The 15,784-nt window shown below is 33.0% G+C and overlaps 3 protein-coding genes across 5 annotated transcripts; 2 read left to right on the top strand and 1 right to left on the bottom strand.

Moving 5' to 3' along the window:
• Positions 1-482: 482 nt before the first annotated feature.
• On the bottom strand, positions 483-3,109 carry LOC17885108 (GDSL esterase/lipase At2g03980). Of its 3 annotated transcripts, none has more exons than XM_023782859.1 (5): positions 3,047-3,109; positions 1,811-2,140; positions 1,562-1,692; positions 1,247-1,471; positions 483-1,046 (listed from the first exon to the last, which is right to left on the bottom strand). In XM_023782859.1, exons 2-5 carry the CDS (start codon positions 2,082-2,084, stop codon positions 582-584), a joined length of 1,095 nt encoding a protein of 364 aa, XP_023638627.1. In that variant the 5' UTR covers positions 2,085-2,140; positions 3,047-3,109; the 3' UTR covers positions 483-581. The 3 variants fall into 3 exon arrangements, with proteins under 3 accessions (XP_023638627.1, XP_023638629.1, XP_023638628.1); XM_023782861.1 differs by having other exon boundaries at positions 3,010-3,047; XM_023782860.1 differs by lacking the exon at positions 3,047-3,109 and having other exon boundaries at positions 1,811-2,192.
• Positions 3,110-5,291: 2,182 nt separating this feature from the next.
• On the top strand, positions 5,292-6,617 carry LOC17885301 (putative F-box protein At2g02030). The gene has a single exon (XM_006292403.1). The coding sequence runs from the start codon at positions 5,292-5,294 to the stop codon at positions 6,615-6,617; it is 1,326 nt and encodes a 441-aa protein (XP_006292465.1).
• Positions 6,618-11,005: 4,388 nt separating this feature from the next.
• LOC17885802 (heat shock protein 90-5, chloroplastic) lies at positions 11,006-12,666 on the top strand. The gene is made up of 6 exons (XM_006291551.2): positions 11,006-11,155; positions 11,253-11,417; positions 11,499-11,654; positions 11,745-11,861; positions 11,951-12,118; positions 12,196-12,666. The coding sequence occupies exons 1-6, from the start codon at positions 11,015-11,017 to the stop codon at positions 12,310-12,312; spliced, it is 864 nt and encodes a 287-aa protein (XP_006291613.1). The 5' UTR covers positions 11,006-11,014; the 3' UTR covers positions 12,313-12,666.
• Positions 12,667-15,784: the final 3,118 nt, after the last annotated feature.

Raw genomic sequence — 15,784 nt, 5'->3', positions numbered from 1 at the left:
TTTTAATATTGATCATACTGATTTAAATCATTTTCCAAAATATTTAACCGAGTGTAGTTGAGTATTATATGTCCGTTTTTAAACATTCAAATTGCAACATATGCAAAAAATAAAATAAATTTTTTATTAAATATTTTTATTATATAGTATAATATCATAAATTAAAAATAATATCAAATAAATGTTAAAGAAGAATGATAATTGTTTTTAATATATTATATTAAATTAGTTAGAGAGATATTAGGAAATCATAAAATTAGTTATGGAAATAATATAATTTTAAAATTAGATATAGAAAGTATCCGATGTATGTATCCAAACCCATTTTAATATCCAATTTTGAAGTATCCAATTATTAAAATCGGGTTAATTTTTAATTTTGACCCGACCCGTATTTTATTTTGAAATATAGAGATTGTATATGTGTGATTCTCTTAAATAAATGATTAACATGTTATAAGCCCATGTTTAAAACTAAAGTGTAAAAATGAGCCCATATTGTTTTCCACATTCTCTTCACATTTGAGTATCAAACGTATATAATTGAGTATCATCATCTTATAAAAAGTGAAATGACTTAATTATTCACACACAACATGACAAATACTTCTCTCTTGGAAACAAGCAGTCGCGTACTTGGAGTTCGCCTGTTGAGTAGGATGAAACGGATCAAAGAAAATATGACTGTCAGGCACCTTACATGCGACCGAACCGGGCATGCAAGTTGTTGTTAAACCTCCATCATAAACTTCAGGACAACACGGGCTTGTCGCGTTCAATAAACTCGAACCAACTTGGTTGCTTGAGGGTTCTCTTAGTTTCAAAATGAAGTTGAAATAATCCGAGTATAAAAAGGATGTGTCCTTGAGTTTTTTCTTCATACCAGACAGGCTTTCTCTAAGCTTAGTGTTGAAAAGGCCGACCGCACGGTTTAGAGGCTCGTTGCAGCTTCCTCGTGGCTCGGACCTAACTATCACATTTGGGTAACATCCTAATGGTTTAACGTTGTTGATGAAGAACTTTCTTGCTCCTAAACTGTGCAATCTCTGCAGCATGATATCAAAAAATCTTTACTAAAATGTGTCTTGGTTAACATTTTAAAAGAAATCTAAAGCTAAAACTAAGGCTAAATCCATAAATCTTTATAAAATGTGTCTTGATTAACCAAATTATACTAACCATTTGGTTTATATATTTACTAAATATGTAATGTAGTGGCCAAAGAAAGAAAAAAAATCCCTTTTACCTCTATTTGTATCAAGTAGTCATGAAGAAGATTAGTTGCAAACTCATTAGGATTTGTTGTCTTATTAAAGAAGAATGCGTAATCGTTAACCCCAATCGCGGTCATAAACAACGATTCAGCCAAGTGTTTACTAAGATCTGATGGGTTCGTGAACATCTTCTTCAGATTCTTCTCGACAGTCTCGGTGAATAGATCGACTTGGACACTCAACGAGAGACATTTCCCCTATTCATACAAAGAAACAAATAAAACCTCATAAGGTGCATCTTCGAAACAGAAATCGCAAAATTCTTTTCGTATAATATTAAGACTTACCATTCGCTTTCCTGTGTCGGGAAAAATCCCACAGCTAGCAGAAGCATAGTTAAAACCGGTTGTGATATTGTTCTTTTGTTCTTCAGATAATCCCATATAAGCAGGAACCAAAGGAAGCCCGTAATAAATAGCTGAATCAAATAAAAACATAACAAGACAACGTTATATATAAACGAACAAATTATAATTCCTTATAACATAATGTTTCCTAATAAAGTTAGAAATATTATAACTATTTTTGGCTCTTACCAATATAATCAGCGATTGTTTTGCCATTGCTAAAACGTCCGGTGGCTTTGCCACCTTCAAAATCAGAACCATAAGGTGGAAAATTCGATTTGACCCTTGTCTCAAGATTGTTATTGTTTCCTGAATCAACCAATGAATCTCCAATAACATACAAAGCCGGGAAATTCCCACCGAAGAGCACCGGTTCTTGTTTCGTTGAGTTGATGGTGGAAATGTTAACAAGACAGAGGAGGATCAAGAGAAAGCATGAGTTTAGAGATGAAGGTAACCCCATTCTCTTGTTTCTCCGGTTTAGCTAGAGAAAAAAGGAGAAATGAAGAAGCTAGAGCCCTGAAAATTGAAAAAATTAAGATGATGGAAACGTCAAATTATAATCGATTTGGAAACCATCTTACAGCTTTCACACATACTAAGATACTAATAATACACCATGCAAAAAACAAAAACAAAAAAAAACTAACTATTGTTAACAAACCTATATATGTCTGATCTACAAATAAAATTTCCAACGTTTTTATGGATAAAGAAACTGTTTTATTTTTTTTAGTAATTATTACCCAATATTATTGCGTTGTGATTCTTTATTAGTAAATCATAAAATCAAAATATTAGTTGTACGAGAGATAAGTAATAAAAATAGTTAACTCTATTGCCCGACAATAAGAACAACTAGGATTCATATATTTGGTGAAACACATATTCGTTTGTTCAAAAATGGCATTTTTAATCTATAGTTTACTTCACCAAGACAAGAAATCTAGGTTATAGAAATATTCGTGAAATTAATTTATATCTTGAAAGTGGTAGATATATCTCCTTATCTTTAATTAAAGGCTTCTTTACATTTAATAGAGATAGAAAAATTTAGGATTCATATATACGATTACTTACATTATCTAAACATTCTATTTTGCGTGCTTAGCTATACATTCTATTTTTAAATGCTTCTTATCAATTTATGAGATATGGTTCATGGGGCTACACTATATAATAATGGTCTAACGGTCATTTAATATTCTTATCGCTATCTAATGGTGTAAATGCAAAAAGAAAAGTCAATATATAAGATATAATTTCATGGGGATACATTAAATGTGATCTACCTTTCAACAACTAGGCAAACGCATTGACTTGCCCTCTATATTCATTAAGCTAAATAATCCTAGCTAGAAAAAATCTTAGAATTGTAGTATTTGTACCAAAGGAATCAGTAATTTTTGCCTTATCGCCACGAACCTGATGGAAATAAGAGTCCAAGACAAAGCACTTGTATTTGAATTAGGAGCTGCGTGAGGAAATGAGAGCATTAGATTAGACGAACAAGAAAATAATGAATCATGAGAGTATTGGTAAAAGAAAGATGATGCAAGAACATTAAGAACAAAGAAATCTCGAAAACGAGAACGAGAAAGTATAAGGAAGTACCGATGGAACAACAAAGAAACAAGACGTACACAAGGGAAAAACCAAAACCTTTGAAGGAGATGCATAAAAAGAAAGATGAGAAGACAAGAACTATTTATAGCATTAAATGATTAAGAGTAATAAATGAGTTTGATAGGACAATGGTATAGAAAAAAACATAATTGAACAAATAATTCAAACAGCACTTGTTTTGGATATATATGAAAAAAGTGAAAAACCCTTTGACTAAAAAGCAATCAAAATGTTTACTTAATATATCAAACTTTTTTTTGGTTTTAATATGAAGAATTATATATATATCAAACTTGGTATTGATGCAACATTTATATTTTAGGGTAAGATAAAATCTATTAGACTAGTACTATGTACTTTAAGAAGAATCGTCCGACGTCGTTATGTTTTTGGTTGTGTCATATTAAGACTTGTCTAAGATTTGTGTGTTGTAGAGAGAAGTGTCGGTGTCGTCGTGAAATGTTCCATGAAACTATTCATTGTGGTTGCATGTAATAAATGTAGCTACATTATATATAGATCGACTGATCGTCATTTATTTGTACGTAATATATATTCGATGAATGTATCAATATATTCTTACAACATGTATATTTAGTTTACTATGTACGTACCGACTTATCTGAATTTGCTATTTTTCACACCTTCAGGATAAAACCTATCACAATATATAATACTTATTCCTAGGCATGTCAATTAGGGCTAAAGCCCGCGGGCTAGTTTGGCCCGGCCCTGAAAAACATCGGGCTCGGGCTTAAATATATATGTCCAGAAAAAATCGGGCATTTTGGGCTAAGCCCATTCGGGCTAAAGGGTTTTTTGGGCTTAGCCCGGTCGGGCTCGGGCCGGCCCGAAAAGCCCTTATACAAATATATTTTGAATTTTTTGAATATTTTAGTTTGATTAAAAGATTTGATTAATGTTATAGTTTTCATATTTAATTACTAGTCTTACTTATTACTTTTAAAATCTTTATACAAAGCTAAAACTAAATATATTTAAGTATCATGATTTTGAAATCATCAAAATATCTATTAAATTTTGACTCTATCTTATACATTAAAGTATTTTAGTTCCATGTTTTATTGGGTTAAAGTGTAAATAATTTATTTGACTTTTATTTTTTTATCTTAAATTAAGTTAGTTTTATTGAATATTGATAAGTTATTTAAACTTTGATGCATTATTTTTATCGTAGACCTTTAAATATAGTTTTTAAAAAACTATTATGAACTTAGAAATTGATTTTTTATCGGTAAATAAAGCCCAAAAAAGCCCGAAAAGCCCTTTAGCCCTGTTAGGGCCGGGCCGGGCTTTGAAATATAGGCTCGGAAATTTTTCGGGCCGGGCCGGGCCGGGCTCACATATACGAGGGCTTTACGGGTTTCGGGCCAGGCCGGGTCGGGCTAGCCCGATTGACATGCCTACTTATTCCCAATTTTGTACAAGAGAGTCATTGTTTAGGATAAACTCAAACACCTAAACTATAGGCTCCAAAACTTTATCACAACGGAGCTTTAAATCCTTATTTGATTGGTTTCAGCTTTGTTAAATTTTTTTGCTATGTAATGTGATATTAATCATATCAAACATAAAAAAACTGATTTATAATAATGTATATATCAATCCAATCAAAAGCTAGAAACAGCCTATCAGAGAACAAACAATTCTTGGTCCACGTCGTATACACGTCACGTTTCACACTGTACAATTTTGTTTCCAACGTGGCACTTCACTTGGACCACACGTCGCGTTGATCTAACTAGTTTCGTGTAAGTATAATACATGCTGTCCTAAAAAGCCTTCATCGCATGTATTTACATATTGAAATCATTATTTCAAATAAAATTGAGATTTGGAGATAACAACAAATCTTCCCTTTGTTAATAGGATATATAAAATGGCAAAAACTAGAGAAACGTTTTTATAAATAGGAAGCTGCAGAAGAGAAGAGAATTGAAGACACGAAGAAGGGCACTAGCTAGTACTTTGTGGAAAACCCTCGTACGTACGTAGACACAGAGACCAAACCGATCCATCACCAATGGAGGAGGATGAGAAGAGCAATGAAAAGGGCAAGATTGCTTCGTCTTTTTCAGAGAAACTAAGAAGAAGAAGTGAAGAGACAGTGTTTCAAAGTTTGAATATTGGAGATGATGCATCATGGAAGAGTGTTGAAGAAAGAGAAAGCGAGAGAAGAAGAAGAGAGGTGAATGAAATATTCATCAACAACGATGTATTAGAAGAAATTATGACGAGGCTGCCCGTGAAAACCCTAATTCGATTCCAAGCGGTCTCTAAAGACTTGAGACATATCATAACGTCGAGGTCTTTTAAAGAGGGATACTTGTTGCATCAGAAAACCTTGGAACCCAAATTTCTCTGTATCTACGAAGATAAAAGCTGGTACACGCCAAACTTTGCTCTAAAGACGATGAGTTTGGAATGGTCTTCGACTTGTCTAGTCGACGAAGAAGAAGGATATCATACTAAGTACGAAGAGTCGAACTTGCTAGTTTCAAGGAGTCTCGATGGTCTTTTCTTATTATTTAGTTCTACGGACTTTACACAACCGATTAATGTGATAAACGCAGCTACAAGATGGTCTTGGACACTCCCTCTAGCCAAGACTCAGATAGAACATTCTCTAGACAACAACAAGGTACAGTTCCCTCATCCGGAGTTTGGAAAAGACGCCCCAGGGCTTGGAAAAGACTACATCACAGGAACATACAAACTAGTCTGGTTACAAAACATTGATAACACATCATTATGCGAGGTTTTTGATTTCGGTCCTAAGCAATGGAGGTCAGTGATTCCACCTCATCCTCCTCATGTGATAGAGCATGAACAAATACCAATTTTTGTAAACGGATGGTTTTATTGGTTTAGCCAAGATAACACAAAATTGGTTGCTTTTGATCTTCACTTGGAGGTGTTTCGAATAGTTCCAAATCCTATTATTCATGCATCATCATCTGTTGGTTTGCATATGGAGAATGTCAATGATGACCATCGTCTTGTGTGGATGTCAGAGACAACTGGAGATGGCTTGCAACATGTTTGGAGGCTCACTAACTACAACAACACAGGAGGGACATTATCAATAGTGGACAAGATATTCACATTTGACTTGAACAAGATTAACTCCACTTGGTTTGATTCTCACTATTCTTCGCGCCTCAGAATAAATACAATTTCCAAGAACAGTGACAAAGTGATGCTTTCAAAATCCCGTTCTCAAAACCTTCTTCTATTTCAACATACAAATCCTACTTCTATTCGTTATGACATCTTTTCTTATTATCCTTTTCGTCCCAGTGACAGTCTCGTTCTTCCTTATTTCCCAAGTTTAGTCTCTCTCATCTAAATTATTTCTGATATAATTTTAAACAATTTTAATTTTTTTATATTTTTGATGTAATTTTTTAGAATTTTTTTTTTAATATATTTCTTATATTTCTGATATAATTTTTAAACATTTTTTTTAATATATCTTTTGCCTAAAGTTAATTTTTCTTCCAATTTCAGTTATTATAACTATAGGTGAGAGAGTCTCACTGGTTGTGTGGGTTTCTCTCCTTATATAAACTACCATTCAACAATTTTGTTTAACTGCGACTACATATTAATCAATCTTTTTTTTTTTTCAAGTGGCTGATGTTTCTACAGCTCATATTTTGTCTATATATCCGTGGTTAAAGTATATTGTTTGTTTTTTTTGTTTTTTTTGTAAACTTGATTAATACATACTTCTTCAAAAATCCATTTTCCGGATTTTGCTGGTATAAGTTTGTATAACAACAATTTTGAAAATGTTAGCTAGTATATAGTCTTTTAATTGTTGTTGTTAATAAATCTATAACAAATTCTGAAATTAAGGGAAAACAATATAAGAATGAGAAAATAATATAAGGATGAGATATGAAAGAATTCTAGATATATATTCCGCAAAGCTTGTGTAATGCTTAAACGCAACGTTGAACCAACGATCAGATTTTTTTCTTTTCTTTACACACGTCATGCGAAGATAATTATATCGATTGCATTGATGTATATATAGTATATATATAACCAGTTTGTATTTTATGATGATCTTTCAAAAACCACAAAAACTTTCATCAACTAATCAAAAATTTATGTAATTATCTATGAATAAATAGAGTAAAGAAAAACAGTTGATATGTTGAGATCAACTTCTCTTTAATGAGTATCACTGCAGGAAGTTGGATTGGATCTGCCAATTAACCTATTCAACTTAAACGGAAAACATGGGTTTCACATAAATAAAGGCCACCATATAATTGAAGACAAAGTGCCTGCAAGTTTCTATTATCGGAATGTTTTGAGATTATGAAAAGAATGAATGTTTCTGTTTATATCCCATGTATTTAATATATGAAATAAGTTGAGCCTAATTAAGATATATTATATAAGTAACATCATTTTCTTCTTTGTAGAAGAGACATTGATATTTGTCGCGCTTATTACAGACGTTTTTGTTTACTGGATTTTAAGAGAGAGAGAGATCATCCACCTTGCAAAATCAACAGACTGCATCTTCACACCTCTCCCTCTTTGGTTTCCAAATCGCAGTCGCGGCCGAGAAGCTTCAATAATATTTTTTTGTTAATAGGATATATAAAATGGCAAAAACTAGAGAAACGATTTTATAAATAGGAAGATGCAGAAGAGAAGAGAATTGAAGACACGAAGAAGGGCATTAGCTAGCTAGTACTTTGTGGAAAGCCCTCGTACGTACGTAGACACAGAGACCAAACCGATCCATCACCAATGGAGGAGGATGAGAAGAGCAATGAAAAGTGCAAGATTGCTTCGTCTTGTTCAGAGAAACTAAGAAGAAGAAGTGAAGAGACAGTGTTTCAAAGTTTGAATATTGGAGATGATGCATCATGGAAGAGGGTTGAAAGAGAAAGCAAGAGAAGAAGAAGAGAGGTGAATGAAATATTCATCGACAACGATGTATTAGAAGAACATGTTCAAACCTACATAAAAAGTTATGTAAAAAACAGTTAAAAATAAATCATTAAATTTTATATATACCCACGTTAATTCTCAACCTCTAAATTAATCATTCAAAACATTTGATAACATAAGTAACCAAACTTCATGTTTTCGTAAGTTTATGCATGTGTAAGCGCAACTACTCTTTTTAAATCAATCAAATTCTATATCACTACAATAAAAAAAAATCTATTATAAAGTAGCATAACCATCGTACCATAACCACTATTCATATTAAAATTTCAAAGTGCAAATATTATCTCGCATGTACCGCCGGTTCAATTCTAGTTTTTTATACAAAATATATTGTATAAATTATTTAGTATGCACACAAACTTGTTAGAAACGTTTGTTAGAAACATTTTGTCAACCTATGCTAGAAACGTTTGAAGTAAAATTTGGAAATAAATCCTCATTTACAAAAGAATTTACAATCTATGTCATTGCTTATATCCATATCCAAAAACAATTTACAATTAATTCTCACTACTATCCATATAACCAAACCCAATTAATAGATTTTAAACATTAATTATAAAACCTAAAATGTCCTATAATGTTCCGCAATAATAGATATTTAGAAAAAAAATTAAAGATTTAAAATTATCATTCTCCTCTCATATTTTAATGATTTTATTTTTAATTTTTTTGATTTAATATATTAAAAAATTATACATAATTTTGATTCAAACTTTTGATAATGGATATATGATATTTAATTAATATAAATAGTGTTTTTTAACATCACACATCAAATAAAATGTTTAAAGAATGATTTAAAGTCATATTTTAAATAAGATCGAATTAGGATGAAATTTTCACTTCATAAGCTTCCAAATTTAAAATTTTAGTATGATTTAATTCGGCCTTTAGACTGTTTAAGTTTGCCGAGTATAAAATATTTTAAACTTTTAAGTTTTTTAAGTTGCGGAAAAGGTCAAAACAACTTAGACTATTTATTGGCGGCTTTTTTATATTTAAACTATGATACCTGGTAAATATGAACTTAAAGTAACTAAAACTTCAAAATCTCATCTTCATCTATATGAAATTAGCCAAAAACAACATATGCTGAAACGGTGTTAGTTAATCCGTCGTTTAACGGCGATGAGGCAGTGGATATTATGCAATGACAGAGCATCGAAGTTGAGTAAAACGACGTTATTTTGTTAGTTTAAGTTGTGGAATTACCTTGGCCCAATGGTTGACTAAGGTATGTCTAACAATTATGCATATTAGTGGAGGCAAATTATAGGAGATTTTCAGTGATGCACAATTGGAGGCGTTCGGCGTGATTCTACGTATTGAAAGAAGACAGAAGTATTGTCAATCATCAATCTAATAGGATCGCAAAGTATTGTCCTTGGTTTAATCGTCTATGTAACAACTTTCATATTTTGAAATAGTTAATAAATACAAGACGACAAAAACAAATGTTGTTTAAGCTTACCTAATATTACAAATTTTATTTCTCTTAAGACGAATAAAATATTATGATTGATATATTTTAAATAATAATTTTAGAATTGTAGGCCCTTTGATGACAAAAAAAAAAGTTTAGAATTGTGAATATTTTTTAAAAAGGATTAAAATAATATAATCATGTATTATTGTAGAATGGTTTGCATGACGCGACAAGTTTGAATCGATATTATTAAAAACTAAAGTATCATTAGTTTGATATATCAATGCGGATTAAATCCTTATTCTACCATTTTTAAGAATATCAATATAAGATATATCAAATCAAAATGATATAATTAAAATTGATATTATACTTTTATATTAAAAAGTTTCTGAAAAATATAATAAAACTTTGGTACTTAAACATCCTAACCAATAATTAATTTGGATTCGTATATTGTGGTATTTGATATATTGACCTTATGACGACCATGTCAACAGTTTATATAATAAGATATAGTTTTATTAACTTATAATCGCATGTACGACATTACATAAATCAGTATTTATAAAACCATTTAACATATTATAAACTATATCCTAGTTTAAATTAATTATATAACAATATTTACATTTCCAGTAAAAAACAACGACGCCGTTACTGCCATCTGATTGTTTAGTCTGTTGGGTTCGTAAAACTACCGTTATACCCTTTGACCATCATTTTGACTACTCGTATCGACGACGTTTTGTCAAAATTGGGCCACTTCTTTTCCCGGCGATGATTGTACGGTGCTGCTTCTTGCCACCGCCGGTTTCTCCAACGTAGGAGCTAAATGCGTCGCCGGAGAAACTTCCAGTACTGGGATTCGTTTTTGAAAGAAGCTTATTCGCCTTCAGGAACTTAATGTTGATCCTCACAAGGTTCTCTCGGTGCTGCTCCAGTTTCCTCCGTCGAGACTATTTTCTTCGACCGATGGCTCTAATCTCCTCCGTCGAGACTCTCTTCTCTTCGACTGTGCCGATTCATCCGATCTACTCCGTCGAAACTATTCGACCGGAATCTGGATTAGGTTTCGGAGAATTTGGGATTCTCCATCGGAGAAAAAACAAAAGAGAGGTAAAATTACACTTTGAACCCTTTCTTATTTATTTTATTTTTAAATTACCCTTTATGTCTTATTTGATTTTTCTATAACCCTTAAAATTATTTTTTCTTGATTCTTACTCCCTTCTTAGTAATTACTATAAAATCTCGTGTTTCAATTAAACCAGAAACAATTAAAAAAGGAACGAACAAGTTGAAAAAAGAAAAAAGAAAGCACGGAATCCAAGAAAATGTGGCACAGGAAAGATGAGGAGAAGCTCCTTGAAGCAATAAATGGCGGTAACTCGCTCTATTTCGCTAGTTCGGTTAGTCTTGGTGGCAAGTTTGATGTTCCAATGTGCGAGAAAAAACTTATCGATATGGAGAACAAGGTGTGTCGCTGATTCTCTCTTCGTGCATCTTATTAGACTCTGTTTCTGTATCTTGACCTCTCTTTCTCTGTGCCTTTTCTCTCTTTTACCTTTATAGGTTTGGAACGTCGATGATGAACAAAAGGTCTGGAAACTTCAAAGTTTGTTCGATACGCACGCATCCCAAGTATCTGTTCAATTGAGGCGTCCCATTTCTTGCATCAGACGTCATCTTACAGAGATGAAACAGAGACGTTTCAAACCACTGAACAGTATAATAGAGGTACATAATCATATCTTTCTCAAGTATTCTGGGGTTTCTAGGAGCTAGTGTAGTGATACAAGAACATATTTACATATACAGGAATATAAAAGACCCATGTTAAACGATGAGGAAGAAAAGCGCAATATGGAGTTTAAGAAGTTCATGTCCAATGAAGATGACCTCTACAAAAAGTTTTATCAGGACGTGTTCACTGATTATGTAGATCCGATTGCTTACGAAGACTTCATAACCAAGGTAGCGTTTGCTTTTTACCTTTTTAGTTAGTTATACATGTGTATATCACCATGTATATATATCTTGATTCGAAGATCAATATTTGTATAGGGTGAGATAGAGTTCAGGACAATCTTATTCATCCCTGGGATGGATGATGGATACAAATCGAAACTTAAAAGCATCATTTTCTCTGTGAAACGAGTGCTTACCTTTGATTATGATCTGGTGAGTTTATAGCGTACTGTCTCTCTAAGATCTATTATAAGCTCTGGTTTTATTTTTGGTTTAACGTATTTCTTACAATTGGTTTGCAGCTCCCAACCTACTTAAGCTTTGTAAAGGCAGTTGTTGACTCTGATGGTCCTCTAAATGTCTCCGGTGAAACTCTCAAAGGGAGCAGAGTAGAAAGCATTGTGAGAAACAGACTCACTGGAAAAGTGTTTGACCTTCTAGATGAAATCTCTGAAAGGGAAGAGAAAAGGGTGGGCACTCGTTTACCTGTTTTATCTTTCTAAGGTCATTTGAAGTTTTGAGACAGTAAAGATTTGTGTGATTTCAGGATTACAAAAACTTGTGGGAGAAATATGGCAGCTCCCTTAAATCAGGGTGCATTGAGGATACTGATAACCGGAAGCGTATTACACGATCTGCTCAGGTTCTACTCTTCGAAGAGTAAAGAGGAACTGACAAGCTTAGATCAGTATGTTGAGAACATGGCAGAGAACCAAAAGGGGATTTACTTTGCAACCTGTAGAAGTTTGAAAAGCGCCACTTTCTCTCCCCAAGGTGTTGAGGTATTGTACCTGACTGAGTCAATTGATGAAGTTTTGGTAGAAAACCTTCAAAGTTATAGAAAAGTGGTGTTCGTTGATATTAGCAAATAGAGTTTGACAAAGTGGAAGCAGTAGCAAACTTTATTTATTCGTTATTTGCTACCTTTTGTCCTTCTTTTATTACCAAAAACTGAATAAGAATTTGACCTATTTCTCTGTTTTCTTATTTTGGAGGTTTTTATGTCTCTGTTCCCATTTATCTGAATATATAAATGTCCTCATAACCCTAAAGATTATATAACAAGTCAGAGATAGATTTACATATAACACAAATGTAGATAATCTTGTTTCGTTTTTATTTTTCTTGTTAGAAATTATGTAATTCTGTATATTAAACCGGTTTAAAACCGGATGAAAGAGAAACTAAACGACTGTAGTTTAGTTTGACAAAACCGATGTTACAACAACATTAAAACAAAATAAGAAGGCAAAAACTACTGAAACGAAACGTGTTCCAAAAGAAAAATAGTGTTTTACTAGAATTTGTAAGTAGGAGAAGCCAATATACAGTGTTTTATAAATTGAAGATATGAAGATAGCAACCAGATATTAAGAGAAATCAAAAGAATATATATAATAAGAAGAAACAAAGACACACATCATAGATGGTTGAAAGCGGTAAAAGTATTATCTTGTGGTTGTCCAACAAATTAAAGAAGAAACAAAAGAAGAAGATACGATTGAGATACCCAACGTATGAGAAGAAATTATGGTGAGGCTTCCCGTAAAACCCCTATATCAGATTCACTGGGGGAGTAGCCGAGTAGGAGTATGATAACGTCTAGATCTTACCTGGAGAGATATATGTTACATCAGAAAGCCAAGGAACCCAGATTCCACTCTGTTTATATGATGATAATGACTGCTATGAGGTAAACAATGCTCTAAAGACGATAAGGTTGGAGTGGTCTTCGACTTGTTTAGTGGAAGAGGAAGACCATACTAGCTAAGTGATAAACATGAAGAGAAGCTGGTGGCAGTTTACTACCTGGATGGTCTAGTCTGCTTCTATGTCATGGTCATACACAGACATGACAAGACCAATCAACATGATAAAAACCAAGCTACGAGATCGTCCCGGACGCTCCCCTTTTGCTAGTTTTCAGCTAGATCATTCTTTAGACAACGTACAACTAGGCATGTCAATCGGGCTAGCCCGGCCCGGCCCGAAACCCGTAAAGCCCTCATAAATGTGAGTCTGGTCCGGCCCGAAAAATATCCGAGCCTATATTTCAAAGTCCGGTCCGACCCTAACAGGGTTACAGGATTTTTCGGGCTTTTTTGGGCTTTACTTATCGATAAAAAAATAATTTCTAAGTTCATAATAGTTTTTCAAAAATAATATTTAAAGCTCTACTGTAAAAATAATGCATCAAATTTGAAATAACTTATCAATATTCAATAAAACTAACTTAATTTAAGAGAAAAAAATGAAAACCAAATAAAATATTTACACTTTAACCCAAAAAAACATGGAACTAAAATAGTTTAAAGTAGATAATAGAGTCAAAATTTTATATATATTTTGATGATTTCAAAATCAAGATACTTATATATATATATTGTTCAGTTTTGACATATATAAATAATAGAAAATATTATAGATAAAGATTTTAAAAGTATTAAGTAAGGCTAGTAAGTAAATATGAAAACTAATTCTTTAATCAAACTAAAATACTAAAAAATTCAACAAATATTTGTTTAAGGGTTTATCGGGCCGGCCCGAGGCCGACCGGGTTAAGCTCAAAAAACCCTTTAACCCGAATAGGTTTAGCCTAAAAGACCCGATTTTTTTTTATACATATGTATTTAAATCCGAACCCGATGTTTTTTAGTACCGGGCTAAACTAGCCCGCGGACTTTAACCCTAATTGATATGCCTAGGTACAACGAGGTAGAGTCTCTCATCTAGGAATTGGAAAAAGAGTACGTCACCTGAACAGACTAACTAGTTTTGTTCTATAACATTAACTACAATAAAACCTCATCAGTAGTTTACGAATTTTGTGTGGCTTTAGTCTTTAGAACCGACACAACCAATTACTATGTACCATTACCTTTTATTTTGGTTAGGGCTTTCATGCATACTCGGCCCAGTCGATTCACATTATGTATTATGTATATGTTTCGGACAATAACGTATCACAATATATAATACTTATTCCCAATTTTGTACAAGAGAGTCGGAGTTTAGGATAAACTCAAACACCTAAACTATAGGCTGGCTCCAAAACTTTATCACAACGTACGGAACTTTAAATCCTTATTTCATTGGTTTCAATTTGTTAAATTTTCTTGCTATGTAATGTGATATTTATCATATATGAAACATAAAAACTGATTTATAATTATAGATATATATATCCATCCAATCAAAAGCTAGAAATAGCCTATTCAGAGAACAAACAAACTAGATTTGATGCGGTTCTTGGTCCAACGTGGCACTTTTCTTGGTCTACGTCGTATACACGTCACGTTTCACATTGTACAATTTTGTTTCCAACGTGGCACTTCACTTGGACCACACGTCACACGTCACACGTCACACGTCACACGTCGCGTTGATCTAACTAGTTTTCGTGTAAGTATAACACCTGCTGTCCTAAAAAGCCTTCATCGCATGTATTTATATATCGAAATCATTATTTCAAATAAAATTGAGATTTGGAGATAACAACAAATCTTCCCTTTGTGAATAGGATACATAAAATGGCAAAAACTAAAGAAACGTTTTTATAAATAGGAAGCTGCAGAAGAGAAGAGAATTGAAAACACGAAGAAGGGCACTAGCTAGTACTTTGTGGAAAACCCTCGTACGTACGTAGAGACAGAGACCAAACCGATCCGTCACCAATGGAGGAGGAGAAGAGCAATGAAAAGTGCAAGATTGCTTCGTTTTCTTCAGAGAAACTAAGAAGAAAAAGTGAAGAGACAGTGTTTCAAAGTTTGAATAAGAAGAATACTGGAGATGATGCATCATGGAAGAGTGTTGAAAGAGAAAGCAAGAGAAGAAGAAGAGAGGTGAATGAAATATTCATCAACAACGATGTATTAGAAGAAATTATGACGAGGCTTCCCGTGAAAACCCTAATTCGATTCCAAGCGGTCTCTAAAGACTGGAGACATATCATAACGTCGAGTTCTTTTAAAGAGAGATACTTGTTGCATCAGAAAACCTTGGAACCCAAATTTCTCTGTATCTATGAAGATAAAAGCTGGTACATGCCAAACTTTGCTCTAAAGACGATGAGTTTGGAATGGTCTTCGACTTGTCTAGTCGACGAAGAAGAAGAATATCATATTAGTAATGAGCAC

This window comes from Capsella rubella, unplaced genomic scaffold (genome assembly GCF_000375325.1).
Source record: "Capsella rubella cultivar Monte Gargano unplaced genomic scaffold, Caprub1_0 scaffold_5, whole genome shotgun sequence".
In the NCBI taxonomy this organism is placed as follows: Eukaryota; Viridiplantae; Streptophyta; class Magnoliopsida; order Brassicales; family Brassicaceae; genus Capsella; species Capsella rubella.
The sequence above is the reverse complement of the archived record's forward strand: the minus strand, read 5'-3'. Positions and strand labels throughout refer to the sequence as shown.

Coding starts and splice junctions, on each gene's coding strand:
- LOC17885108 (XM_023782859.1), bottom strand. CDS start 2,084: ATGGGGTTACCTTCATCTCTAAACTCATGCTTTCTCTTGATCCTCCTC. Junction 1,472..1,561: donor CCGACACAGGAAAGCGAATG/GTAAGTCTTAAT, acceptor TTGTATGAATAG/GGGAAATGTCTCTCGTTGAG. Junction 1,047..1,246: donor ACTACTTGATACAAATAGAG/GTAAAAGGGATT, acceptor ATCATGCTGCAG/AGATTGCACAGTTTAGGAGC.
- LOC17885301 (XM_006292403.1), top strand. CDS start 5,292: ATGGAGGAGGATGAGAAGAGCAATGAAAAGGGCAAGATTGCTTCGTCT.
- LOC17885802 (XM_006291551.2), top strand. CDS start 11,015: ATGTGGCACAGGAAAGATGAGGAGAAGCTCCTTGAAGCAATAAATGGC. Junction 11,418..11,498: donor CACTGAACAGTATAATAGAG/GTACATAATCAT, acceptor TTACATATACAG/GAATATAAAAGACCCATGTT. Junction 12,119..12,195: donor CTGAAAGGGAAGAGAAAAGG/GTGGGCACTCGT, acceptor GTGTGATTTCAG/GATTACAAAAACTTGTGGGA.